The sequence below is a fragment of the Pygocentrus nattereri genome, chromosome 21, assembly GCF_015220715.1.
Source record: "Pygocentrus nattereri isolate fPygNat1 chromosome 21, fPygNat1.pri, whole genome shotgun sequence".
Taxonomy (NCBI): Eukaryota; Metazoa; Chordata; class Actinopteri; order Characiformes; family Serrasalmidae; genus Pygocentrus; species Pygocentrus nattereri.
The window spans coordinates 11,171,668-11,198,721 of record NC_051231.1 but is presented as its reverse complement, the minus strand read 5'-3'; the positions used below and the strand labels follow the sequence as shown (position 1 = coordinate 11,198,721).

Genomic DNA, 27,054 nt, shown 5'->3' with positions numbered 1-27,054 from the left:
GAGGGCTACACTGGTTTTGCCTGCCAGAAGTGCACCAATGAAAAGGCCTTTGGGGAACACTGCAGCTCAGGTCTGTTTCAATTGATAAAGGAGAATTCCAGCAACATTTCTGCCTAGTTCAATCACTGAGATGTCATTCAGAGTGGTTTGGTGTGAAATGGTTCACTGTTAAGCTTACAGATTCAGATTTCTTTGCAGTGGTGATGATGGGAACCAGGGGTCACCATGTCTACAACACAAATATAGTCATTTTATTTTATTTACTATCCAAAACTGAACCTTGTGGTAACCCATCCCTTATAAAATCAAGAAATCAGTTAAATAGCAGTGTCACATTTGAGTCTCCAAAGTAATATTTTTATTTAAGAATCACAGCCGAGGAGAAGCTACTGGTAAAACCCAAAAATCTCTTCTCTGTTAAAAAAAAAAAAACATCAACCTCAGTCTTAACCACCAAGTCTGGGCTTTACCACACACATTTGGTAGTGCATTATTTCTCAGTCCAGTGTGACTATTGAAGCCCTCAGAAAACTATTTCCCGAAGCTCATTTGGCTGGAAGAGGTCTCAAAACTATTTCTGATGAGTTTGGACTTCACTGATCTACTGTCAGGCACTGTTACCCTTCCCTGGAGTAGTAATCCAACAAAAATGACAAGAATATGGCACAAAATATTCTGGGAGATCACAAAGAAACCGACCTCTTTTACACTAATTTCAGTTCATGAGTCCATTATGACCCTGCGATGGACTGGCGACCTGTCCAGGGTGTATCCTGCCTTCTGCCCGAAGACTGCCGGGATAGGCTCCAGCACCCCCCCCCCCACCCCCCCCCCACCCCACGACCCTGACGGAGAAGCGGCTTAGAAAATGGATGGATGGATGGAGTCCATTATGGCATAAATGAGAGATGTTTGGTGAAACTGAACACTGCATTCCAGCAACAGCCTGAGTCAACTGTGAAACATAGTGGTGGCAGTATCACAGTTTGGGGCTGTTTTGCTGCTATTGGATCAGGACAGTTTGCATTCCTTTGTTAAAGCTATTAATTCTGGATTGTATCAGGAAATTCTAGAGGAGTATGTTAGGGCTTCCATCCGTGATTTGAACCTCCACAGAAAGTGGGTCCTGCAAAAAGACAATGACCCTAAAAACACCAGTAATACTACAAAGAATGGTTAAAGTAAAAGACATTTTGCATTTTGGAATGACTGAGTCAAAGTTCAGACCTTAATCTAATAGAAATGTTGAAACAGAACTTAAGGTGTGGTGTCCATACAAGAAAGCCCCCAACATAACAGAGCTGAAGCAGTTCTGTAATGAGGAACGGGCCAAGATTGTTCCTAATCAATGTGCATGGCTGATCAACAGTAACACAAACCATTTGGTTGAAGCTGTTCCTACTCAAGGGGTTCACACCCATTATTGAAAGCAGAGGTTAATTTAGATCACTTTATTCAATAAATAAATGATAAACTATATAATTGTTTGCCTTATTTGTTTAATTGGGCTCTCTTTATCTATTTTTATGAGTTCAATGAAGATCTGATCATATTTTAGGTCACATTTTTGTAGAAATTCACAAAATGATAAAGGGTTCACAAACTTTCAATGAGCACTGTGTATCCCTAATGAATGAAATGGAAGGAAACCCATATATGGTCAAACTGTTCACCTCACATCTGGTGTCCTAAGGGTGTGCTGGCTTGTAGCTCCAAGGTCATAAACAGTGGTCTGCTGTTCCATTGTCCTCTAATTAGTTTCAGGAAGAAACAACTGAGATACAATTACCTTCTAAAAGAAAGGAGGAGGTGATCACCTCCTTTAATTTGTAACACACTGACACATTCCTGAACTTCATGTTATCCTTCAGGATCATGCAGTTTGCATAAACAAAGATAGGGCAATGAAAATTCACCATTAGATTGTTGCTTGATTAACTATACAATCAGCTATTAAAGGGAAATTAGTTTCTGCAGCTATAACCTCTATATGGAATGTTGATGATGGTAAAACAGTGATGAATCTGAAAAAAATAAGTTTTCTTTGGGGACTATTTTGCTGAACAACTGCATGTACCTCTCTATTATGAATGGATCTGGGGCCAAAATCCTCTCAAAACTATTATAAAACAATGCCTCAGGCAGCGTGTATTCATAACTATATAATAACTTTCTGTGAGGGAGCTTTTTGAAGTGGATGTCTGGTTCCATTCACCACCACTGTGAACAATTCAGACTTGGTTTGTATCTTTTAAATGGAGCATTTCACACCAAACCACTCTGAAGGACTTTGTTTACAAGGATAACTTTATAACTTTACCTCTGCATATACTAATCTAATGCTCCTGTGCCTTTGGTTTAGTGTGCAATTGTGAGCATGGAGTGTGTAATTCAGGTCCAGATGGAGATGGACAGTGTTACTGTGAACCACCGTATTCAGGACCGAAGTGTGACAAAGGTAATGTTGTTTAGATATCTGTAGTAATTAGATACCTGTATTAACTTTTAAGTCTGTCTGTGCCTCACTACTATATCATATAGTAGACCATTAAGAACGGCCATGTTTAACAATGCATAAGATAATGTTACATTAAAACAATACGCCTACATTAAAGCAGAACAACTTCGCATCATGCCTAAGAACACCCCTCTCCATGATAAAGTCACGATAATGCACACACTCAAGTGGCTTATTGTGTTTATAAAATTTCGGCCAACATAAAGCATGACAAAATACAATTTTTCAGAAAATAATTTAAGGTATTATCAATAACAATCAACAAAAGGAGTATTCCAACAAGAAAGTTTGAGTATTTTAGAGTATAGTGTCGTTGCCAAGCAAACTGAATAAGAATAATAATGCAATATTTGGCTGTAGAGGCTAGAATTTTCATAGCTGGCACACTAATTAAGGAATATGGAGGCGTTTGGGTTTCATCCTGGGGTTGACGCTACTTCTGACTGAAACACAAGCATCTGAAATGTGTAAGCTGTTCAAGTGATATTTTTAGATTTCTATGCTGCCGTTTCACAGTTAATCATACAGTAAATACTTTAATTCAAGCCTGTGATACAAATAATGGACTTGTTTAGGTTGTTGGCTATTCTTTAGCCTGTTAGCTAGCTGACCAGCCTAGCTCTAGTTAAGAACATAAGTTGCCAGCCCCTCAGTTTAAACAAGAAACAGGGTCTTGCTTTATCAATATACTCAGAGGTCCAAGTGTATGTAGCAGTATGAGATTCAAAGATTATTCCATTAACAGCAAAAGGGTTTTTGCCAATTCGCAGTGACATACAGTTCCGTTGTTCTGAGGCAGTTATAGATGTGTGAATATCGTAGATTTCACAACGGCTTCCAATGCAGCTCAGCCAGTCAGATTTTAGGTCTTGAATAAAATACAATAACATACAATTTTGCACACAGGAATACACAATGCTAATTTAAATACTATAAGCTCCAAAGTATTTTACATGCTTTATTAAACACAGATTTTCTGTGAACAACAAAAAGTTGCACATAAAACAATGTACACTAATGATCAGTTTATAGTCATTTCTTACCAAGTTATCCACCCAGAGATTTGATCACCACAAATTTTTGGCCTCCTAAATATCAATGTAATTATGACTTTATTCTTGATATACACTTTTCTGAGTCATTTTAGAATGATCAGCATCTCTATACATCATTCTGGATACAGCTAATATACTCATTTTACAATATCCTACAAATGAGTTTGAGTTGTATCATCATAATAGAATAGAAATCATTTTACACATCTGCAACATGTTTACATGCACTTAATAATTCAATAACTGTAGAAAATCAGATTTTTTCAGCAGTCCGATCAACGTGTTTACATGCACTTGAGATATCAGAAAATGGGAAACTCAAGGTCTACATGAGTTAGACAGCAATCAGTTTTCTGCTTTGCAACCAGCCAATAAACTCACAGAAGACGTAATAGAAATGTAGCGTAAAACTCAAACATAAACTTTTTTTTCCTTTCCAAAAAGCGCCACTTTACCTGAAACAATAAACATACATCATCTAGAAGATGAAGGATATTTAAATCCTTCATTTTGTCAAGCATGTAGTTGGTTTCAGTGTCGCTCCAAAGGTGTTTTGCTGCATCTCATGGCAACACTGCTGATTTCCAGTCCCACGGTCTGTTTTCACACATGATCAGACTGAGAAATCCGAAAGAAATCAGAGTAAGAGTTTACAGGTACAGAGAAATCTGATTTCTAGACTTTATTCCAGTCTAACCGATGTATGCTGTTTACATGACCATCTGAATAATCAGATGACTGCAGAAATCCGATTATGATTGCATTATGGAGTGCATGTAAACACACTCAGTCTTTTTTATTATAAAAGCAATTACTCTTTTGAAAGGTAGTGTATGTACAGCATATATCCACCATGGGAGGCTTGATGTATTGGTAGATTTAGTTGAGCATGACTATAAATGACAAACTTGTACACATATGCTTATAATAGGATTTACTAAAGTAGATGTTTATAGTTTTTGTCATATTTATTTTCTCTGTTTGTGCAGTTTCCTTTCCCTGCAGTGCCTGCCCTGCCAACTCGTACTGTAAAGGAGGGAGTGTTGTGTGTGAATGTCTTCCTAACTTTAAGAAAGTTGGACAGATCTGTACAGGTACTGCCTTTAAACAAATTACATAGAGTACATTAAAATCATTACATATTACACACACACACACACACGCACACACACACGCACAGACACTTGCACACACACAGTGAGCAATGCCAAACATTTGTGACTCGGAAGACCAACATTAACTACCAGAGTTTCCTGAAGACAATGCAGAGTGATTGCACAGCTTAAACTATTCCCTGGAATTCGATAAGGTGTTAAGGGTGTTGCCAGATGGTTGCTACTTTACTTAAGCCAGTTGTTTGGTTGTTTCTAGGGTGTTGCCAGGTGGTATGCACTTGCAATGTTGTTGCAGGTTGCTAAGGTGTTGTTAGGTGGTTTCTGCAGTGTCTTTGGTGATCGCTCAGGTTTTGCTAAGCCATTCATATTTTAGCTTCATATTGTGCACACATTAAAAAGTTGGGCCTTCAAGAGTTCTTTAGTAAAGAAAATGGTTCTATATAGAAGCATGAGCACTCAAACAATCCTTTGCATGATTAAAGGGTTCTTTGCATTGTGAAATCGTTCTTCAGATTGTTGGATAATGTGCTGTAAATGGTTGTACACATTTAAAAAAGATCTTGCTTCTTTATTAAAGACGTTAGTTCTATATAGAATGCACACATATAGAATGGGTTTCATTGTGAAAGCTTTCTTCAGATTAATGGAGAATGTGCGTGGTTGTATATAGAACCTTATTTAAAAGGGTTCTATAAAGCACCAGAGACGGTTCTTCTATTGTTACAAGTTTGACATTATAACAATAGCAGAACCCTTTTTGGTGCTACACTATATTGCCAAAAGTATCAGCTTGTCTGCCTTCACACACATATGAACTTGAGTGACATCCCATTCTTAATCCATAGGGTTTAAAATGATGTCTGCCCACCCTTTGCAGCTATAACAGCTTCATCTCTTCTGGGAAGCCTTTCCACAAGGTTTAGGAGTGTGTTTATGGGAATTTTTGACCATTCTTCCAGAAACGCCTTTGTGAGGTCAGACACTGATGTTGGATGAGAAGGCCTCGCTCGCCCACTCTAATACAATCCAAAGGTGTTCTGTCGGGTTGAGGTCAGGACTCTGTGTAGGCCAGTCAAGTTCTTCCACACCAAACTCGCTCATCCATGTGTTTATGGACCTTGCTTTGTGCACTGGTGCGCAGTCATGTTGGAACAGGAAGGGGCCGCCCACAAAATTGGGAGCATGAAATTATCCACAATCTCTTGGTCTGCTGAAGCATTAAGAGTTCCTTTCACTGGAACTAAGGGGCCGAGCCCAACTCCTGAAAAAACCCCCACACCATTAACCCTCCCTCCACCAAACTTTACACTTGGCACAATGCAGTCAGAAAAGCACCGTTCTCCTGGCAACCGCCAAACTCAGACTCGTCCATTGGATTGCCAGATGGAGAAGTGTGATTTGTCACTCCAGAGAACACGTCTCCACTGCTCTAAAGTCCAGTGGCGGCGCTTTACACCACTGCATTCAACGCTTTATATTGCACTTTGTGATGTAAGGCTTGGATGCAGCTGCTCAGCCATGGAAACTCATTCCATGAAGCTCTCTATGCTGTTCTTGAGCTAATCTGAAGGCCACATGAAGTTTGGAGGTCTGTAGTGATTGACTGCAGAAAATTTCCAACCTCTGTGCAATATGTGCCTCAGCATCCACTGACCCTGCTCTGTCAGCGTGGCTGACCACTTTTTCGCTGAGTTGCTGTCGTTCCCAGTTGCTTCCACTTTGTTATAATACCACTAACAGTTGACTGTGGAATATTTAGTAGTGAGGAAATTCCTTGAGCAAGACACCTAACCCCTAGTGGATAGGGCTGTACTCACTGCCCCCTAGTCTGTGTATTCACTAGTGTGTATGTGGTGTTTCACTTCACGGATGGGTTAAATGCGGAGGTGGAATTTCCCCGTTCGTGGGATTTTAAAAAAAGTATCACTTTTAACAGCTTGTGTTGCCATGGGAGCATGGGAGACATGGCCATGCAGAGCGGCCACACGTGGAGGCTCTCAGGAGGTGCGGTGTCCGCAGAGGAGAGACCTTTATTGTAAATAAGTTGTTGTTAGCTGAAAGATGAGTATGTGTACTGTTTGTGTCAGTCTATGCTGGGCTGTGGGGTAATAGTGTTGGTGTTAGTGTAGACCATGAAGTGAAAATGTATGGTTAGAAGTGAGCTGCTTGTTTACCAGTCCTGTTTGCTAGTGCTGAGCAGTGCTTCTGTCTTGCTGCCTGTTCAATAAAAGAGCTTTGCCTTTAAAGTGCAGTGTTTCCTGTGTCTTCTTCTACACTGATGCCACAAAATGTTACCTGAAGTGATTGCTAAGCTGTTGCTGTATGGCTGCTGTAGTTCCTCTGGTGGTTTGCTAGGGGGTTGCTGTGATGTTTGACATAGTTGCTAGGGTATTGGTAGGTGGTTGCTGTGGTATTTCCGGTGGTTGCTAGAGTGTTGCTGTATGATTACTAGGGTATTGGAGGTGATTGGTAGATATTGCTAGGTGATTGCAGTGATTGCATGGTTTAGGCAATTCATCAATATTACTAGGGTATTGCTAAGTGGTTGCTATTGTATTTCTTATGGTTGCTAGTGGTTTGCAAGGGAATTGCTTTGGCATCCGAGGTGGTTGCTAGGGAGTTGATATGTGGTTGTGTTTGTTCCTATGTTGTTGCCATAGTGCTGCTAAGTGATCGTTGTATTATCCCAGGTGGTTGCTGGGGTGTTACTAGGTGGTCGCTAGGGTTTTTCTAGAATGTTGCTATATGATTGTTTTTGGTTCCTGTGTTGTTCCTAGTGGTTTAGAGACTTTACAGTTGATTGCTATGGTATCCCAAGTGGTTGCTAGATGTTGCTAAGCAGTTGCTATGGTATTCCAAATCATTGCTAGAGTGTTACTTTGTGATTAATATGGTATTTCAGGTGGTTGCTAGGGTGTTCCATGTCAGTCGCTAGGGCACTGCATGATGATAGCTATCATGTGGGAAAATGGTAGTTAGGTGCTATGGTATCCCATAACAGCAGTGTTAATATTCATAATCCAACCTCTTCAGCAACATATAGAGAAAATATTTGTGTACAAACAAAACACATAAGCGTACATTACAACTAAATCCTGTCTTATTACAATTTTTAAAAACACTGCTGTTCAGGGAATAATCGTTGACCACTATGTTGCATAGAAACCAACCCTACCTGTCAACAAACTACATTGCTTGGTGTAAAAATCATTAATTGAGTTATTAGTAATAACAAATTCTTCTTATTATGTAGTTTTTTGTTTTGTATAACCAATAAACCTTATAAACGGGCACTTTTCATCATAATGAAGCGCAGAAATAAGACATTTAACCTCTTCATTTGGGTTTTTGGATTTATTTTCACTCTTTCATTGTTGCTGAGTTAGCATTATGCTAAAACAAAAATGTTATTTTTTAAAAACTCACAACTCACAGCCTTGTCAGTGCTTTAATGCACAGTCTTTCTGACCCATTTCAGGTATTTGTTCCCCAAATGTCTGTGACGAGAATGCTGTGTGCTCATACAAGGCAGGACAGTTTCAGTGCGCGTGTAAAGCCGGGTACGAGGGAGACGGCAAAATCTGCACCCCTGTTAATCCCTGCTCTCAGAATAACGGAGGATGCCCCTCTAACTCTACTGTTTGTGAATATAAAGGCCCAGGCAAGGTCAGTTTTGGGTCTAACACTCAGACTAAAGGTAGTGCTCAGGTACACTGATCTACACGCCAAATCACAGTAGTTTTTTCATAATTATTTAGCCTGTCTGCACATATTTTTCGTAGTTGTTAGATTTACATTATGCTGCAACAAGCAAAATGTTAATTGGGTTGAGGCAAATAAATGTAGATTTTTGGCTTACAATGAACCAAAAAATTTTAAAAATTGCTAAATGCAATTAATCATCAGCTAAAATTTAATGGCAGTGACATCCATAAACATCATGATACTCAAAGACATTGTCACAATGCATTATGTCACAATATTTCATTATTCTGAGGTTCCCAAATAGGTTAAAATGGAAAATGGAGCAGCTAACAGCATTTCCACTTTTAATAAATCTATGAAAAGTGTTGCATTAAGCTCATGCCTGGTAACGGTTATGTGTGTTACTGTGACAACAGGCTCCAGTGATGGTACAAACTTATTTACTGCTGGTATAAAAATTTTGCATTATTTCATGCAAATCATGGGAAGATATCAATATTCCCTTATATAAACATTTGTCATCTGCTACACTGCAACAAATGGTATCTAAGTAAGTGAAAGCATCATTATGAGATTGTTGTAAGAGTATTATAAGGTTAATTATTATTATATGATATGATTATGTTCATTTTTACTAGTTTTTATTTAGTGGAAGTGTCTTATTCCATTGGCCTTGCACCTATATGGTAGGTGTTTCTAATAAAATGGCTCATAAGTGTAGATACAGTGTAGATATAGTTAATATATGTAGAACAGGTGTAGGATGTTAGCCATCTTTAAGTTTAGATTTGAGTCTGATTAGCTTTTTTTTTTTTTTTTTACAATAATAGGTTTGTATTAAGTTTATAATATATAAATAAGTCTGTCTGTTTTTCACGTCAGGCAAAATGCGTGTGCATGAGCGGAATGGAAGGATCTAACCCGGCTGCTGGCTGCACGCTGAAGTCTGCTTGCACGGAGAACACATGCCACAGGAATGCACAATGTGAAACCGGCCAAGACGGAATAGCCAGGTCAGTGTCTCCCTTTTCATATGGGCATTTTTAAATCCCTGTTTTTCAAGGCTGCCTGAATAGTTCAAATAATTTTGTTTAGTAGAGGCCAAATCGTTTTATGCAAACATACAGGCATCTCTGATCAACTTACATATTTTTTTTCTAAGTGAAAAGAAGTTAACACATCCTCTGCATGGAACAAAATATGCTGACATGTTTATGAAAAATTTAATACAAGCTTATTATCTGTTTGCAAAATTTAATATATTGGTAAACATGGCATGTGCAGTGCTTAGTAAGGCTGTCTTTGGGTGGAATCACAGCCTCCAAGCATTTCTTGTGGCCAGCTAACGGTCTCACTAATCCAGTCTCCACTTTTCCTTGCTCAGTGCTTCCTTGCTCTAGTACAGACACATTCATAAGTCTTCTTACATGCACATCTACCCACAAATTTCAATAATACATAAGCCATTACAAAACATTACTCTTTCAAATCTCAAAGTAGCAGTAGGTTTTGATACATTTTTTGTATCATTTGACTTGTGATATCCAACCTCTTTTCTTCATCAGTTCATTCACTGACTGTCACATTTTCTTCCAGAATTTGCTGATATGTCGTAGAATCCCTCTATTCCCCACATTTCCTGGGCCACTGGCTGCCACACAAGCCCAAACTAAAATAGATCCACCCTCATTCTTCACGATTGGCAAGGCGTTCTTTTCATCGAATGCTGCTCATGTTTTCCTTCAAACACAGCTTTGGTGATTGTAGCTTTCGTTTTATTAGACCACAGAGCTTTTCAAAAATACATTCGGTTATTTTGCTTTTGTGATGAGATTACAGTTTTCCTTATGTTTATCCAACAGTGCTGCATACTGGTCAAGTTCATCACTATTCCATTGCCAGTCAATTCAGCTATGGGTCATTGGTGATGTGGGGGTTTTGCTTTGCATGCCTGACCAGTCCTGTCAGAGATTTTTCAGAGACCTTCAACAGTCCTCCTTAACTTTCATTTCTTAATGACATTTCAGACAGTGAAAGTACAAGCAGACTTTAGATATTTTTGAAGTCTTTTCTTGTTTTGTAAGATTCAGTTATCTTTACTTCCAGATCCTCTGCTACTGATTTACAGTTGCATGTCATATTTAAGTTCCATGCAGAAGGTTGTGCTGAGTTTTTTCATTTAGAAAATGAACAAACTGTGCTCTTTGACCAGGGGTGTGTAAACTTTTGAAAACAACTGTAAGTATCTCAATGTAGAAATATTGTATTAAACAGTACAGGGCACAATGTAGACACCACACTTTCCTTTAAATCATGTCCAGTCAAAGGGTTATTCATATTTCTAATTTCAGGCAAAAACAGAAAAAATATTTAACAGAAAATTAGAAACTTATTAGAGGCTTATTCTAGTTTGTTTGTTTGTTTGTAGTAGTTATATGTAATATGTAGTAGTTATGTGTTTGTTTCTTTGTTTATAGTATATGTAGTATAGTTTATATGGTTTATTGTAAACATATACTTTTATCATGAATTGTATTATGATGATAGTTACTTTTTTCTCAATTTTCTATTTAATTTTTAAGAAAAAAACATTTTTTAATCATCTTCAGCTCTGCTCATTATTGTGGACACGTTTAACATTTCTACATTTTTATATTTCCTGTTTAGTTGAGACGTGAAGTGGAGTAGTAACATTAGAATAATTTTTACATTTATCTGCAATATTTTTTACATTTAGTTTCAGAGGTGGGAAATTCTAGGAAGTAAAAATGCTCCCCAGCATTTTGCTGCTAGTATGAACTAACAAGAGAAGCCAAGCAGTTGGGACTAAATCCTGGGGACTGTTGACTATTATGTAGCACAGTAAGGCTGCACAATATATTAATAGTCTTCTGCAATATCAAAATATGCAAATGAGCCTCTGGCTAATACTGTGTGCATTTTAATCAATAAACAGAAATGTTTGGGCGCCCTGCTCAAATTACAGTTATATTTTGTTGATTTTCTAACTGAAAACAAGTTAAAATGTAATCTACCGAGATTTTAATTAGCTGAATTTAACATAAAAATGTAAAAAAAAGACATAAAATGTGCAGAGTGCAAAGTTATGCCACATTTTGCATTTTATATTTAATTTTTCTTCTGTTTCTGTTAAATTTAGCAAATAAAAAGTAGTTGTGTAAAAGTAGCAGCAGAAAATGTCATGTGTAGGTGGGTTCACTGTAGATATATCAACTTATTTTCACTTAGAAAATCAACAAATCATGTATTGCATATACTGTAGATCATTGTAATTGCAATACGTAGCAATATAATCTCAGTATAATCGCGGGATAATCTGGAGTTTAGTTCATAACGTGCAGCCCTACACAGCTATTAGAGATGCTATAAAGCTAGATTGATATGCTTTCTGATCCAGAGGCCTTGCCCCAGCGCCTAGTTGAAGTCTCCTGGGAGTATATCTTCAAGGCTTTGGCTCTAAATAGAGGCATTTCCCCTTTTAGGTGCCTTTGCAGCCGTCAGCAGATAAGGGATGGGAAGCGTTGCTATGGCAACATCATGGAGCGCGTTTTGGAGCTGGACAGAGAGGGCAGCCAGGCAGGAAAGCTCACTGGAACCATCACGCTGTTCGGTAGTGCTTCTGAGTTTATCGCATGGATCTTTCATCTGCTCTCTAGAGTTTAGCTAAACTGTACAGCCATGTATCAGAGCCAGCATGATCAAAGCAAAGTAGCTCTCTCTGAAAGTTTGTTTTTGTTTTCAGAGAAAGGATGTGAGCTTGTTTTGAGCAAGCATGGACCATTTACTGCCTTCGTTCCGGTGGATACATCACAAGTGAGTAAAAAACTATGCATATTGTACCTGTCCTTTACATCTTTTTCCATTCCATTTGTATATTTTTTCGCATGTTCTTGTTGATCTGTATATGCTGAAACTCATGTATGTAGATATCTGTGGACAAGCTTAACCACGAGGCAGCTGCTGGGGCCATATGTAAACACCACCTTATCCTCGGACAGCACCTTTACAAAGACTTGGAAGGGCAGGACTTGTGGACGTATGGAGGAGAAGTGCTCAGATTTAAAGCGAACAAGGTAAATTAGGTTTTACAGAATTGTTTTTCTAACGATCGTATGCAATGTTTGAACATCCCTGGTTGAATGACTTGCTGATTTATAATAAGCTAAGTCAAGATAACACATCCTCTACAGAGAGCAGCCTTAAATGGGCAATTTTTCTGAAATGTTTAGTGCACATTTTCTATATTTGCTGAATCATTTCTGAAAATTCATCAAATAAACATTAATTGTGCATTAAAATTGTTGAAGTATGTTCTTTGTAAAGGATGTGTGAACTTATTTTCATTTCAGTCAGCAAAACATAATTTGACTGGGGTGCCAAAACTCTTGCATGCGACTTTATATGTTCTGTAACTCAAAAAAGAACTACTGGCTATTTTCTGTGATATTATTATTATTATTCTGATATTATGTATTTTATTGTTAAAGAGTCACTGTAAAACTGATACATGCGAGCTCAAATATATCGCTGTTGTCAGAACAAAACCTTGTATCTGCATTTTTGAAAATATCTGTTGCCCTTTAAGTTGTATGTAAATTTCATGATGAACGGACCAAATAAAATGACCCAAAATTACTTGGTAAAAAGTCTGAGTTACATTTAAAGTAGGTATTTTTCCTTCTCCTGTAAAATTACCCTTGTAGAAATAGGAGGTTTTGCTCCGACAACAGCGATATGTTAATATTTGTTTTAAGTTTCAGGATATAAAATAGTCTTTCACACGCGTTAAATGTTCACAGTTTATCTAGAACTATGAAAAAATGTTTGTGTGAATCACTGTTAGCTTAGCTCTAACATACTAGTAGAACTAGTAGCTCTAATACTCACAGATCCCCACTGCAGTATCAGTATTGGGTCAATATCAGCAGACAATGAAAGGAAGTGGAAAAACAAAAAAAAAAAAAGAACCCGATACGGTTCTGTGACAGAACTAGGAAATCTGTCCTAAAATATAGAAAAAATAACAAGACAAAGCAGGTAACAGTATCAACAGGGTTCTTTAGTAAAGACAACGGTTCTATATAGACATTAACACTCAAAGGGCCCCTTGCATATATAGCATCAAAGTGGGTTGCTCTATTGTTACTTGACATCATAAAAATAGCAGACCATTTTTGCCGCTATAAGAGTTCTTTAGTAAAGAAAATGGTTCTAGTTAGAATCATGAACACTTACAGAACCATTTGCATGATTAACAGGTTCTTTGCATCCTGAAATGGTTCTTTTGATGGAGAATGTGTTGTATATGATGCTATATGTGAACCTTGTTGAAAGAGTTCTATGTAACTCCAGAAAGGGTTCAATAGCTAGCTGAGTGTTGTTACGATGTCAAGCTTGTACCTGTAGTAGAACCCTTTTTGGTGCTAAATAGAACTCTTCAACAAGGTGCTATATAGAACCGTCTACAGCACATTCTTTATCAATCTGTATAACGCTTTCAGGATGCAAAGCACCCATTAATCATGTAAAGGGTTCTTTGAGTGTTAATGATTCTATCTAGAACCATTTTCTTTACTAAACAACCTGTGAAGAACCATCTTTTTTAAGTGTGGAGGATGTCTTTAAGCAGTCAGATTTTTCATATATTTTTGGTAGAAGAGTGTAATGAATACATAAAAGCTCTCTAAGATTAGTTTATAGTGGATCCATATCAGCTCAAAGTTTCAGTATCAGAAATGAAGCAGTGATGTTGTCTGATGTGCCATCTCTATATTTCTCTATATTTACGGTACAGTTACTGTTAGTGTGTTTTTAAAATAAATACATGCTTAGTGCCCACATGGCTTTGCATATAAGTGCCTCAGAAGCCTGGGCCTTTTGCTGTGCAATTTTTATATAATATGGTTTAACGTTTGATTTTTGCTTGTGTTTGCAGCAATTCATTTCAAAGAGAGATCCAGACACACTGTTTACTATAATCGAGACTGACATTCCTGCAGCCAATGGAATTATACATATCATTGACAAGGCATTTGCCAATGTAGACATGTCAAGCAATGCAGAGGTAAATCATAATTAAAAATATGTTTCAAAGATCCACAGAAGTCTGATGTTAATACTGTCATTTTGGCATATTACGTGAATGTAATTGCATGATCAATTGCATTTAAATTCCATTTACATTCTGTATAGAATCTGCACCATTTAAGCTTTCAATAACAAAACGATGGAAAATGTAAACTTGTTTTCTTTCCTCAAGACAAGACTCACAACCATGACTTTTCATTAAATTCAAATTAAATGAAATATCTCCTACCTAAATATGAGTGTGGTATGGGTTAAAAGTTTGGAAACTGCGCTTTCAACACAGTTTCTCCAGTTGTTTAAATGCCCTGATTGAATGAAAAACAATTCATATGAATCTACAGAACACTTTGGTTATCATTTGGGACTTTTAACCTCATAAGGAAGTGGCTGATAAATAATCTTCTCTGTTCTAACTCACACTCTGTTATACAATTGCAGTTTTCTTCAAAGACCATTGGAGAGATTATTGCCAAAGATGAGCGTTTCAATCGATTTCTGTCGCTGGTAGATGTGAGTGCCTTTTTCCTTTTTCTCTAAATGCTTATATAATTGAGGTATTCAACCTTTAGAGACACTTGCTCTATGATGTTCACCCAAACAACCACCAGAGATACCATAGCAACATCGTAGCAACTGGCTGGGATAACACAGAGCTGCTTAGCAACACCCTAGCAAACACCTACAATACCATAGTAATCATCTGGCAAAACCCTAGCAACCACCCGGGAATCACTTAAGCCGTGCAATCACTGCATTTTCGTTAGGAAATGCACTTTTCTAGTTGTTGCTCTACTGTGGGAAATATTATGATATATTTATAATATCATTATTGTGATAAATTATACCACTATATGCTTTTCTGAGCGTACGATGGGTATTGTCAATACTAGAACACTGAAGAACTGCTTGGATCATTAAAAAGAAATTGATCAAATATACTGGGACTGTAAACCACAAAAAAGTGCATATTAACAGCATAAACTGGTTGAAATGTACTAATTCACTAATTTTGTATTCGTAGCCTCTTATTCAGTAAATTTGGTGATTTTTGCACATCATCATCATCATCATGTCAAAAAAGAGGATATGACGATGTCTGCTGCAGACACCACAAAACTGAGAATGGACCACAAATGCCTCAGAATCAAAAATGCGAAGACCATGAACAAAAATCTCAAAAATATAATTCACGTCCCTTTGTGTGTTTCCTGTTCTGGTGACCAGATTCCGTTAAATCTTTGGTACCTATGATGAATTTTAACAGTGAGTTTTTCCAGTGGGAGAAGATTTGAGATCTATGTCAACTGCATATTAAAAAATGGAACTGAAAAAATCAAGAGCAACAAAATGCATTTTTCTTTGTCAGATATGTTAAAGTTGTACTACTAGTTTTTAAAGCTTTATTTTAAATGTGAAAATATATTTTTGCTGTCACATTTATTTATTCCAACTTGTTCACCAGCTTTATTAACACTAAAAATAAGATCACGTATCATCTATTGTGAGAATGTCTTCATGATCATGCTGTTGTCTTTGCCGTATCACCCACCCCTACACTATTATAGAACTGCGGAGCTCCGATGCCACTCAAGGGTCCAGGACCACTCACACTGTTCATCCCAACCAATAAAGCAGTGGACAGATTCAGAGACGGCAGTCTCATATACATGTTGAATGATGTAAGTTGTCTCCTCCATCCAAAACATCAACTATTCAGTTATTTTTCATTTGCAGAAAATTGTTCAATCTATGACATTTTCTACATCCATGTCTGGCTACTGAAGGCCAAGCACAAACTCCAGGAGCTTCTGAAGCACCACATGTTCTCCCAGGCCGCTGTAAGTTTCTCTTTGCATTTTTAAAAGACATTGTTACACAAACAGCTGTGTAGTCATTTCTAAACCTCATAACTCTTTTCCTATTTTTCAAATTTAAAACTGCCAGCCATCTTTTACATTGTGTCATCTTTTATGCTGAATAGAAATTGTCCAAAATTACTTTAATGAGTGTTTAATTAAGGTTGTTATGGCAATTAACATAAACCTACAAAAACACATTGTTGCTGTCTGAAAAAAATGTTTTTTTTAATTTTTATTATTATTTGAGCCCAGCTATTGTCCTTTATGTTGTCCTTTAAAATTTTATGATGAATGGATCAAAGTAAATGGTCCAAAATTACTTGGAGGAAATCTCATTGCATTGACTTACAGTAATAGTAAAGCAGTTACTTTTATTTTGGAGATACTTTTATTTATTATCGATGATTTATAAATGCATCTATTCCAACAGGCATCTGTCATAAAGGCTGCAACTATTGTCAACTTTGATATCAATTTGACGGCTCCTGTGTTAAATGACTGAATTATTATGACTTTGGGTTGCGTAATGGCACGTTTTAGGGTGAAATGACTGTTTGTCTCATAGGTTACAGTGGACCAGCTGGCCAGCATGAGTGAGATTCAGACCATGGCACATCAGGCCATACTAATCAATGTCACTGGTGATGTAAGTGTCCACATTAGTTTTTTTGCTGGTCTTGATGAGTTTCAGGTGATTTTCTGTGAGGTTCTCTACTGCTTTTCTCTTCCTTTGCCTGCAGGGACGAGTGCTTCTTGGTGAAAAAGGAATACCCCTGGAATCAAAGGATATAGTTGCGTCAAACGGCATCATTCACTTGATTGATGGAGTTCTTGTGCCTCCTTCCATCCTTCCAATCATGCCACATCGTTGTGACGTTAACGAGAGCACCATCATCATGGTATGTAGGAGAATTTCAGATCATATTGCCTCTGTCATGACATAAATCTTTTTGTGGTAACTTTTCTTGAGCTCATTCCATATCATAGACCCTTTGAAACTATATCAGAAGGTATATATATATATATATATATATATATATGCACCTTTATTCTTTTTTTTTTTGCAGAGTCCTTGTGTGTCGTGCCCCCACATTTCTGAGACACAGTGTCCACCAGGAAGTGTAGAAATGGTATGTTATGATATGAATTTTTGCTGTCTCTCTATTGATTATCTCAAAGGGGATTTTTTTCTAAATTTCTGAATAATTCTAATTGGTAAGAGGTAAAGAAAGTCATTCAGAGTAGTTTGATTTAAAATGCTCCAAACTCATAGAGTCACAGTAATGGTGACAAAAACCAGACGTCTAAACCATTTAACGCTTCCAAAAGCTCCCTCATGGAAATTTTAAAGGAATCATTTGGCCTAAAATGTATGTATTTTTAATATCGTGACCGAGAGATACATGCAGGACACTGTAAGGCAAATTATTCCCCTAAGAAAACATAATTTTCAGGATTTATCACCATTTTGCCATCATCAACATTGCATCTAAAAACTTGTGTAGGTTCACTGGTGGTTTTGGATGGTAAATAAAATGTCTGTATTTGTGTTGTAATCATGGAGACCCCTGGGTTCCATCACAAACACTGTAAGAGTCTCTTCAATCAATCATTTCACACCAAACCACTCTGTATGACTTTGTTTACATATAAATGATTAAACAATGTAAACATTTTGAAATACACACCTAAATAATTTCACCCCACCCATTCTCATTAAAACTGAGTTATTAGAGTTGATGATGTCAGCCAGTGATTAAACATTGTGCTGTTCCTGCCTGTCGGGAAGTAATGGATCATCACTGCCTACCAAAACATCCACATGCAGTTTATTTCTGTTGACAGAACAGCCTTGGCACACCAGTTTGTTCTAGATTTTAGCCTGGAATGACTTAATGTTCTTAGACGTCATTTGCATATATCAGGCTTTAAACAACAACAAACAAAAAAACAGCCTGCTTAATTTTGTGGTTTGTAAATATTATATGTAGACTTCAGAGGTGGAAGTATTTTAAAGAAAATGCAGAAAACAGGCTCTTTAAATGTACGTGGTAGGAATTAATTTACTATATGTATTTCAGGGTAATACTTACATCATAATCCAATTAGATCATTGCAGTTTAGTTATAATGAACAGTTAAAAGTAATAGTAATTCATTGTTGACCACTGTTAAGTGTGTGTAACAGTGTTGGTGTTGTTTCTGTTGTGTTAGCCTCAGCTTGTTAAAGACTGCCTGCTTTCTCGTGATCAGCGGAGTGATTTTCTCACAGTAGCTGGCTGCGCCAAATACTGCAACATAACACGAATGGTAGGAAAATGTCTTATTGAAATTTTCTGAAATCTGCACTGTTAGAAATAAAGGTTCTGTGTAGGTACTTTCTTCGTTCATCAAGGTAAAAATAATGTAAATGTTCCCTCAAAGGTACAGCAGTGGTTTTAAGGTCCAATTGTGTACCTTAAATAATTTTTTTTCCAGGTAAAAAGTACATATTTGTACGTTTTCATAATCTAATGTAGGAGACGAGACGGAGTGTGTGGAGTCAATACAACTTAGAAAATATAATTTCAATGGATTATGGTACAGTTATGTTCCCTGACTAAAGGTACTGATATGTACCCTTGAGGGGACCACCCCAATGACAAAAGGGGGAGTGCCCCAGTGACAGTTTACCACCTCTACTTTTGAGAGAGTGCATTGTGCCTCAAAAATGTTGTACCAGTGAAGTTAAAATGAGTTTTTCTGTTTTTTTAAAAAGATAAAAAACTGCCATGCTGTGTCACCTGTGGTATGCAACAAAGATACTTATGACTTCTTTGTTGTTTATATATTTGACTTTAATTACATTTTTTGGCTTCAAAATTTTGAAGTCTAGAGATTTTAAGTACAGAGATTTGGTGAGGTGTTTAAAAAGACTGACATTATTAGTGGTGAGTGGCATAACCGTCTAAGCATTGAGTCTGTCTTCAGGGGATCACTGGCTAACAAGGGCATCTGTTAGCTCAGGGGTCGGCAACATGCAGCTCTTTTACAGCCGAGTTAGATTTTAGGTAAAAATAAATGATCCTCCTTTACAGTAAAACAAAGCTCTGCTGGCCGTTCAAACAGTTAGCACTAGCAGCTAATGAAAAGGCAAAGAGAAAGATTTAAGATGAGCATCATTAATTTGGAGCCAAATGGACTTATTTGCATTTATAATCACTCCAGCTGGTTTCCTGATATGTTTAACCTGCAACAAGAAACTGTCAAACACTAAAAAGTTGCAAAGCTGAAGTCATTTTCTCCTGCCAGGTTCTTGTATAAATTTTTGCGTTCCACCTTAAATGGTGCAGTAGTTACATTCTGGCACCTCAGGCACCATTTAAGATGTAACGGGAAAATTTGAACAAGAAGCTGGTGAATGAGAAACTGACTTCATCATCGTAAAAATCGAACTTTTGTGGAAAAGTTTCCTGCTGGAGATGCGAGAAAAGATGAAGTTAGAGTAAGTCTGTGTTTTCATTCATATTATATTTTTTAGCCTACACTAGTATATTAGCACACACTGAAACATATTTACAGCTGAGATGGAAACTGGACATAAAATGTTGTGGCTCCCAAGTGGTTTTATTTTGTTGAAAGGATAAAATGGATCTTCCTAACATTTGGGTTGGGTTGACCCCTGTGTTAGCTGATGTAACAGTGTTCTCCTCCAAGCATGTTGAGCTGTTCAGTGATGTTGCGTTAGCAGCAGTTTGTATGGTGGAGCTTCATGTGTCTCAAAGAAACATTGACCCTTGCTTGGTAGAGAGAGGGAGCCCTCACTAGGAGTGGAACTAGACACAACTAAATAAAAAAAATAATACTACTAATAATGATTGAATTACATAATTAATCACATCTGAGTTGTATATTTACATTCCATATCGACAGGTTTGATTCTGCTTTTTTGACTTTTTTCTGTTTTTTTTACCAGTGACAAGAATAAACGAAAAACAAAGTTTTGAGTGGGCATAATTAATATAAAGTCTGTTTGTCTGTTAATATGGCAAGTAAACAGATGAATCTGAAGGCTGTTTTGTCTTTCAGAGGTCGGAGTGCTGTAGGGGTTTCTATGGGCCAGACTGTAAACCGTGTATTGGGGGTTTCCAACACCCGTGCTATGATAAAGGCACCGTAAGTACAAAAGTCTCTCGCTAATAAAATAAAGAGTACATAAATATAACGAGGCTCCACCTCATATCTGATTTTGTTGACAGTGTTCTGATGGCATTAACGGGGACGGCACATGCAAGTGTAATCCGGGCTTCAAGGGCATTGGCTGCCACATTTGTACAGACCCTAAAAAACATGGAGAAAACTGTGATGAAGGTGAGAGTCTGAGAATATGGAAGTGTCCAACACATGGCGTTTCTTTTTCAAGTTTTCTGATGTTTCATTTTTTTTTAAACTAAGGGGTAAGAGAAAGCAGGCTAAACAGGCTAAAAGATAGCTAACAGGCTAAATTGCTCCTCCATTAATGTTCAGTGTTAGGCAAAGTATTTACTAAATGATTTACTGTTAAAAAGCAGATTAAAAAGTGAAGAATATGCCCTAATGAAAAAAAACTGTATTGGTTTAAGTTACTCTGCTGCTGGTTTACCTGGTCACCCTGCATGGTCCAGTGGGGGCCCCCAGCAAGGTCGCAAAGGCTGCAGACCCAGTGACTGGGAACCCTCTGCTCTTAACTCTTGGTGCAAGAATATTTGTGATTTACTAATTCACTTTACTAATGAACCTAATTAATTAATCAAATAAATTTATTGAAATTTTGCATATTTTGTCATATTTTATATTGTTGGCATTTTGTAAAAGCAATAAACATTATGAGGCAATGCATCAGAGTGATTTTTCCATAGGTAAAGGGGTTTTATTCAGCGTAGCATTGTAACACATTCACAGTAACGCAGAGTCTCTCATGTGTTATTGCTTTACGTTCATATAATGCTCTGCAGTTTTATAGGTTTCAGCTAATTAGCAGGGAGTTGTTAAAAATGAAGGAAAGTTAGCTGTTAAATTTTGACCAGAGCTGTAAATTATTCTATAATGACAGGAAAAGCTGAAAAGCACACAGAATGCCTTGCACTTGAAAAACGCTGTTCAAATCTCAAGGCAGATTTGATAAGAAATCACTATAAATAGATAATTACAGTATATTATTTATTCTTGCTGCCCCCCCGAAAAAAAAACAAAAACAAAAAAAACCCAAATACATCATGGTCTACAGCTAAGTATTTGAATATACATTGTATTATGGATATTATTCAATAAAAGAACAGAAATTATGATGAGTGATTCCAAATGTTTGAATTTTTTTCACCTAAATGCAAAATCCTATTCTGTTTGTTTCTGATTGCAGTTTCTAATTCCAGGGTGTTTAGTTGTTCCGCCATCACAGCTGCTGTGGGTTTAGTGGGTTTAGTGCGCTTAGTGGGGAATGACTGATGATGCGTTGGTGGGCCTGCATCTGATCATGTGTTTCATGGAATCAAAGCCTTCCCAGAGCTATTCCTTTTAGAAAAAGGCTTTTTATGTGTGTGATAATTTGTTTGTGTGTTCATGCAGATTGCCGTTGTGTCCATGGGGTGTGTGACAACAGGCCTGGCAGTCTGGGGGTCTGCCGCAGGGACTTCTGTCTGCCGGGGTACTCTGGGGAGCTCTGTGATCAAGTGGCCACACCCTGCGACTCAGACGGAGCTTTCAAACACTGCCACATCCATGCCCACTGCATCTATATCGATGGCCAAACCATGTCAGTTCTGTTGTTTTATATTGTTTTTTTACATCATCATTTATCATACTCAGATGCCATGAACACACTGAAATCCAAACGTTTTTTAACAGACAGCTGAGAATAAGTCAGTAATAAAAGAAGAGTCTAACCAAATGTCTGAAGCAGTAGTGTAACTGATACTTCATTAGTTTAGCTCCAGGTTTTATTGCTGCTCTAATCAGATCCAACTGATTCCCCCTCTCAGACACTCCTGAAGGCTTTATGAATGCAATCAACTGTGTTACATTAGCAGTGTGGGAGGAATTATCAACTGCTGAAAGAAAGGCACTGTTATGAAGAGTATGAAGGCTTTTTTATAGCACAGGATTAATATGGCTTGGGATTAATATAGTCTAGGGCTATTTCTGTACTACATATTATAGCATGGGATTAATATAACCGGCATTTATTTCCATGGTACATTTTACAGCACAGGATTAACTTAGCCTGGGTTTATTTCCATGGTACATTTTATAGTACAGGATTAATATAGCCTGGGTTTAATTCTATAGTACATTTTATAGCATGGGATTAATGTAGCTTGGCCTTATTTCTATGTTACACTTTATAGCACTGGACTAATACAGTCTGGGTTTATTTCTATGATGTATGATAGATTTTAGAATTTTATAGCACAGATTTAATAAAACCAGGGATTATTTCTATGGTTTGTCTCATAGGATAGGATTACTAGACCTGGGTTTATTTCTAAGATACATTTTAGAGTACCAGCTCAATATAATTTGGTGTTATTTCTGTGGTTTGTTTTAGAGCACAGAATTAATATAGTCTTGATTAAGTACATAAAAGCTGCTGAAATACACAATACACATGTTGTTGCCACATTAACATGTATTGCAGGATATGTTTGAGACTAGGAGATGTTTACCTGTCCATGCTCAACTCATAAATGTGGTCCTACATAGCCACTGTTACCAGGGTGGACAGACTTTCAGATTAGTAGCAGTTTTTTTTGGCAGTAAGATCTTTCCCAGTCTTCGCTCTGCCCTCTGATGTCATCTCCTTAGGGCTGCCTTATCATTAGTGTTTCCACCTTAGTGTAGATTGTTTTTCCTCCCTTCAGTGAGCGACTGCAAGGATTTTCCCCACTACAGTTCATAATATCATCAAACAATTCAGGGAAATCAGGAGACATTTCTGTGCATAAATGGATAAAAACCTCAGCTAAATGCCTGTATCCGTCAACCCCTCATTAAAAATCAGCATGCTTTGACAAATTGTGACAAACCATTGTCAATAAATAGTTTTTACTGCATCCACAAATGCAAGTAAAGACTGTGCTATGCACAGCAGAAGTCACATGTCAGTAACATCCAGAAACACTGCCTACTTCTCTGGGCTCAAGCTTGTCTGAAATAGACTGTTGCACAGTGGAAAAAAAGCATTGTGGTCTGATGAGTCTTTTCAGATTGTTTATGGAAATAGTTTATTTCCTGCCCTCTAAAGAAGAAAAGGACCATCCAGATTGTTACCATTGTTATAGCGTTCACGAAATGCCTGTGAAGGCGCCATTAACACTAAATGTTATATACATATTTTAGAGCAGCATATGCTGCCTTTTAGACACCGTCTTTTTCAATCAAGAATTATCTAATCACTGCTTCTGTTTTTATTAGCATTTCACATACTGTTACTTTTTTGTAATTGATTTTTGTACAAAACTCACTTGGCAACAGTCGTTACAAAACAAATGCGCTTGTGGGTGAAGCATAAGTCACTTATAAGATTGCTTCAATACATTTTTGGATGTGTTTTGTATGTGGACAAAATGTCCCCACCTAAACATGTGGATAGTTAATAGTTTCGTTGAACAGTTTATTTAGAACTGTTGCTGTGCTACAGGTGTGTGTGTAATCCCGGATATGATGGGGATGGATACACCTGTGCTGAAGCTAACCTCTGCCTCAAACCAGACAGGGGAGGCTGCCACGTAAACGTGAGGCTGAATGTTATCTTGTTTCTATTCTTTTACTCTTTCTAATGTGTTTTTGTTCTCTGTGTCTTGAATTATTAATACTTCCTCTACTATATCTGTTTCTAATGTTAAAGTTATTGCAGTACAGCGAAATCTTGGCAGTTCAGACTGGTTGCTCAACTTGCTGTAGAAATCGAGAGTTAACATCTGCCTAGGTCAGCACTTTCAGTGGATGGCTCATGTGTGTTTACAGGCCCAGTGTGTGTATGCCGGCCCCGGAAACGTGTCCTGTGTGTGCAATGAGGGATGGACGGGCGATGGCATCTTGTGTGTGGAGGTCAATAACTGCTTGCTGGAGAGTCGTGGTGGCTGTCATGAGCATGCTGACTGCATACCCACTGAGCCAGGTCAGGTAACGGTCAAAAACATCCTCATTTTTGGTCGAAGGGGCAAAAGATGCAAAGTGTTAGACAAATGTTTGTCATATATATTCGTTTAATTTAACGCAAAGCAGGCTCACATTTATGCCAGGTGTTTAATACAAAGAATGTAGAGATTTCTCCACTCATTTCAATGAGCTAAAAATGTACACAATGGTTTTTATTTACCACCCTGCTATGTAACATTGACATGACCATACCATAAACATGCCATGGTGGATGTCAAATGCTGTCTTGGGTTATAATGACAGATTTTGTTCAGAAATGTAATAGTGTCATGTTATCATTGTTAATGTTCATTAAACATGTCAATGTTTGATGTCAAACACAGTAAGGTACACAGTAAAATTATCATAACATAAGATGTCATAAAATCAAACAACTGTCATCATTTACATGCACTTATTAATACCGCAACTACAGAAAATCTGATTTTATCAGTAATCCAGTCACCACGTTTACATGCACTTGAGTAATTAGGTAATGGGGAAACTCCAGGCCTACATGAGTCAGGCAGTAATCAGATTTCTGCTTTGCAACCAGCAAATAAACTCACAGAAGAAGACCTGATGTAAACGTAACGTAAAACTCAAAGTTCTTGACATGGATTTAAAAAAAAAACATTGTGCCACGTTACCTAAAAGTATGAATGTACATCATCTACAATATGAAGAATATTTAAATCCTTCACTTTGTCAAGCATGTTGAGTTCAACGTCACTCCAAAAGTGTTTTGCTGCCATCCTGTGGCAACGCTGCTTGCTTATTTCCGGTACCGCCGTCTGTTTCGCACATGTGTAGACTGAGAAATCCTAAAGAAATCAGAATAAGAGTTCACATGCACTGCGAAATTTGCTTATTGAGCTAAAATTCATTCTAGACCTTACTCCGATCTTAAAAAATGGAGTGTGCTGTTTATATGACCATTTGAATAATCAGATAACTGCAGAAATCCAATTATGAGCTGATTACTGAGTGCATGTAAACATACTCACAGATGGTACACAGTTATGTTACTGATCAAACCTATCATGACAGCTCATAACAGCATATCTGCCATGGCATTATTTCAATGCAGAAATAAGCAGGGTTCAGTTAAAGTGTTACTAGTTTAACTTCTAAGGGATAAAAGGCTAAAGATTTGCTCTCTAGCACTTCTGTAATCGCTTTTTGATGTGGTGCACCATTATGGAGTTATCAGCTATGATTGACTCTGTTGTTGTTCCAGAATGAATGTGCCTGCAAGAAGGGTTACATGGGAGATGGCTTCATATGTCAGATTGTTAACCCCTGCTTGACAGATAATGGAGGCTGCCATGCGCTGGTTTGTAAATGTTTAACATGTTCACAAATGTCATTAGTGAGTAAAACATGGCATTAATAAATAATTGTGAATTATTAATACATAATTCATTGGGAGACTGGTTTACTGTGAATTCACCACAGGTAAAGGGTGTTGTTGAGACTTGTAGAACAATATAATAAAACGGAGCGATAAACCATTTAAAGCAGTGTATTATTGGATTTTTATCACAAGCCCTTACTTGTGGTAAAGTCATGTAAATTGCATGTATGATGGCAATACAACATGGCAATATACAAAAATATTCACTACGTCATTAAATAATGCAAATAAATCTATTCATAATAATCACAATAATCAATTCCACCATGAAATGTAAGCTGTTAACAGTAGGCCATGGTTGCTAAGTGACATAATGGTGCAGGGGCGTGGCTAAAATAAGGCTCTTTGTTTTGGTAATGACATAAAAAAGATGGGGCAGCATTTTTTAATATGTATGTATTTAAATGCAACTCATGAATAATCTAAATCTTTCAACTTCTCTTTAAAAGAAATAAGATCTTGAAAAAAGCATAAAAATTACTTAAAATAATTGCAAAAACATTTATTTCTGTCACAAGTGCAAATTCAGGGGTTAGGGTTTGGGACATACACCTTCCAGTAGAAAGTACCCTATAAAAATGCTTTTATATATATTTAGCTTATTACTACCTCTATTAATGCTTTGGGTTCAAGCAGATCATGATGAGTATTTTTCTTTTTCTGAGGGACCACAGTGTGAACTAATTCAGTTAAATGGTCTGTATATGCTTTTTTATATATTTGATAATACTGCCAGTTCATTAAACATGCATAACTGGCTAGTCAACATGAATGAGGTACAAATATACATAATAAATGATATAATCCTATTTATGTATTAATGTATTTATGATTTATGATATATTAGTTATTTAAAACCTTTAGTCCAGTTCCTAACCATTTTTCTAGAGCACTTTAGATGAGATTGTTATAAAGAAGCCGTTTGCTTTGACGTTTCTCTTCAGAATGTGACTTCAAGTGAAACCACATCCTCCTATTGGCAGTGATTTGATTGACTGGGTTGATTTGGGAATAAGAAAGACACGGCAGTGCTGCATGTATTGTGTTATGCTTTGCTTTTCTTCGTCGCTGGACCATTTTTTAAGCTCTTGAAAAGAATTTTGAGTAGCGTGATCTGAAGAGAG

The 27,054-nt window shown here is 37.2% G+C and overlaps 1 protein-coding gene across 2 annotated transcripts in view; it reads left to right on the top strand.

Annotated features, from left to right (window-relative positions):
• stab1 (stabilin 1) overlaps window positions 1-27,054 on the top strand; it is an 89,341-nt gene that overhangs the window by 5,331 nt on the left and 56,956 nt on the right. For both annotated transcript variants that reach the window (XM_017704808.2, XM_017704807.2), the window contains exons 5-26: window positions 1-70; window positions 2,363-2,458; window positions 4,563-4,667; window positions 8,167-8,354; window positions 9,276-9,406; window positions 11,897-12,024; window positions 12,157-12,227; window positions 12,341-12,487; window positions 14,350-14,478; window positions 14,940-15,011; window positions 16,067-16,180; window positions 16,286-16,339; window positions 16,926-17,006; window positions 17,101-17,259; window positions 17,428-17,490; window positions 18,574-18,669; window positions 20,428-20,514; window positions 20,598-20,709; window positions 21,943-22,129; window positions 24,014-24,107; window positions 24,340-24,498; window positions 25,754-25,849. In XM_017704808.2, the coding sequence (XP_017560297.1) occupies window positions 1-70; window positions 2,363-2,458; window positions 4,563-4,667; window positions 8,167-8,354; window positions 9,276-9,406; window positions 11,897-12,024; window positions 12,157-12,227; window positions 12,341-12,487; window positions 14,350-14,478; window positions 14,940-15,011; window positions 16,067-16,180; window positions 16,286-16,339; window positions 16,926-17,006; window positions 17,101-17,259; window positions 17,428-17,490; window positions 18,574-18,669; window positions 20,428-20,514; window positions 20,598-20,709; window positions 21,943-22,129; window positions 24,014-24,107; window positions 24,340-24,498; window positions 25,754-25,849 (2,439 nt within the window). The remainder of the gene's footprint in view (window positions 71-2,362; window positions 2,459-4,562; window positions 4,668-8,166; window positions 8,355-9,275; window positions 9,407-11,896; window positions 12,025-12,156; window positions 12,228-12,340; window positions 12,488-14,349; window positions 14,479-14,939; window positions 15,012-16,066; window positions 16,181-16,285; window positions 16,340-16,925; window positions 17,007-17,100; window positions 17,260-17,427; window positions 17,491-18,573; window positions 18,670-20,427; window positions 20,515-20,597; window positions 20,710-21,942; window positions 22,130-24,013; window positions 24,108-24,339; window positions 24,499-25,753; window positions 25,850-27,054) is intronic.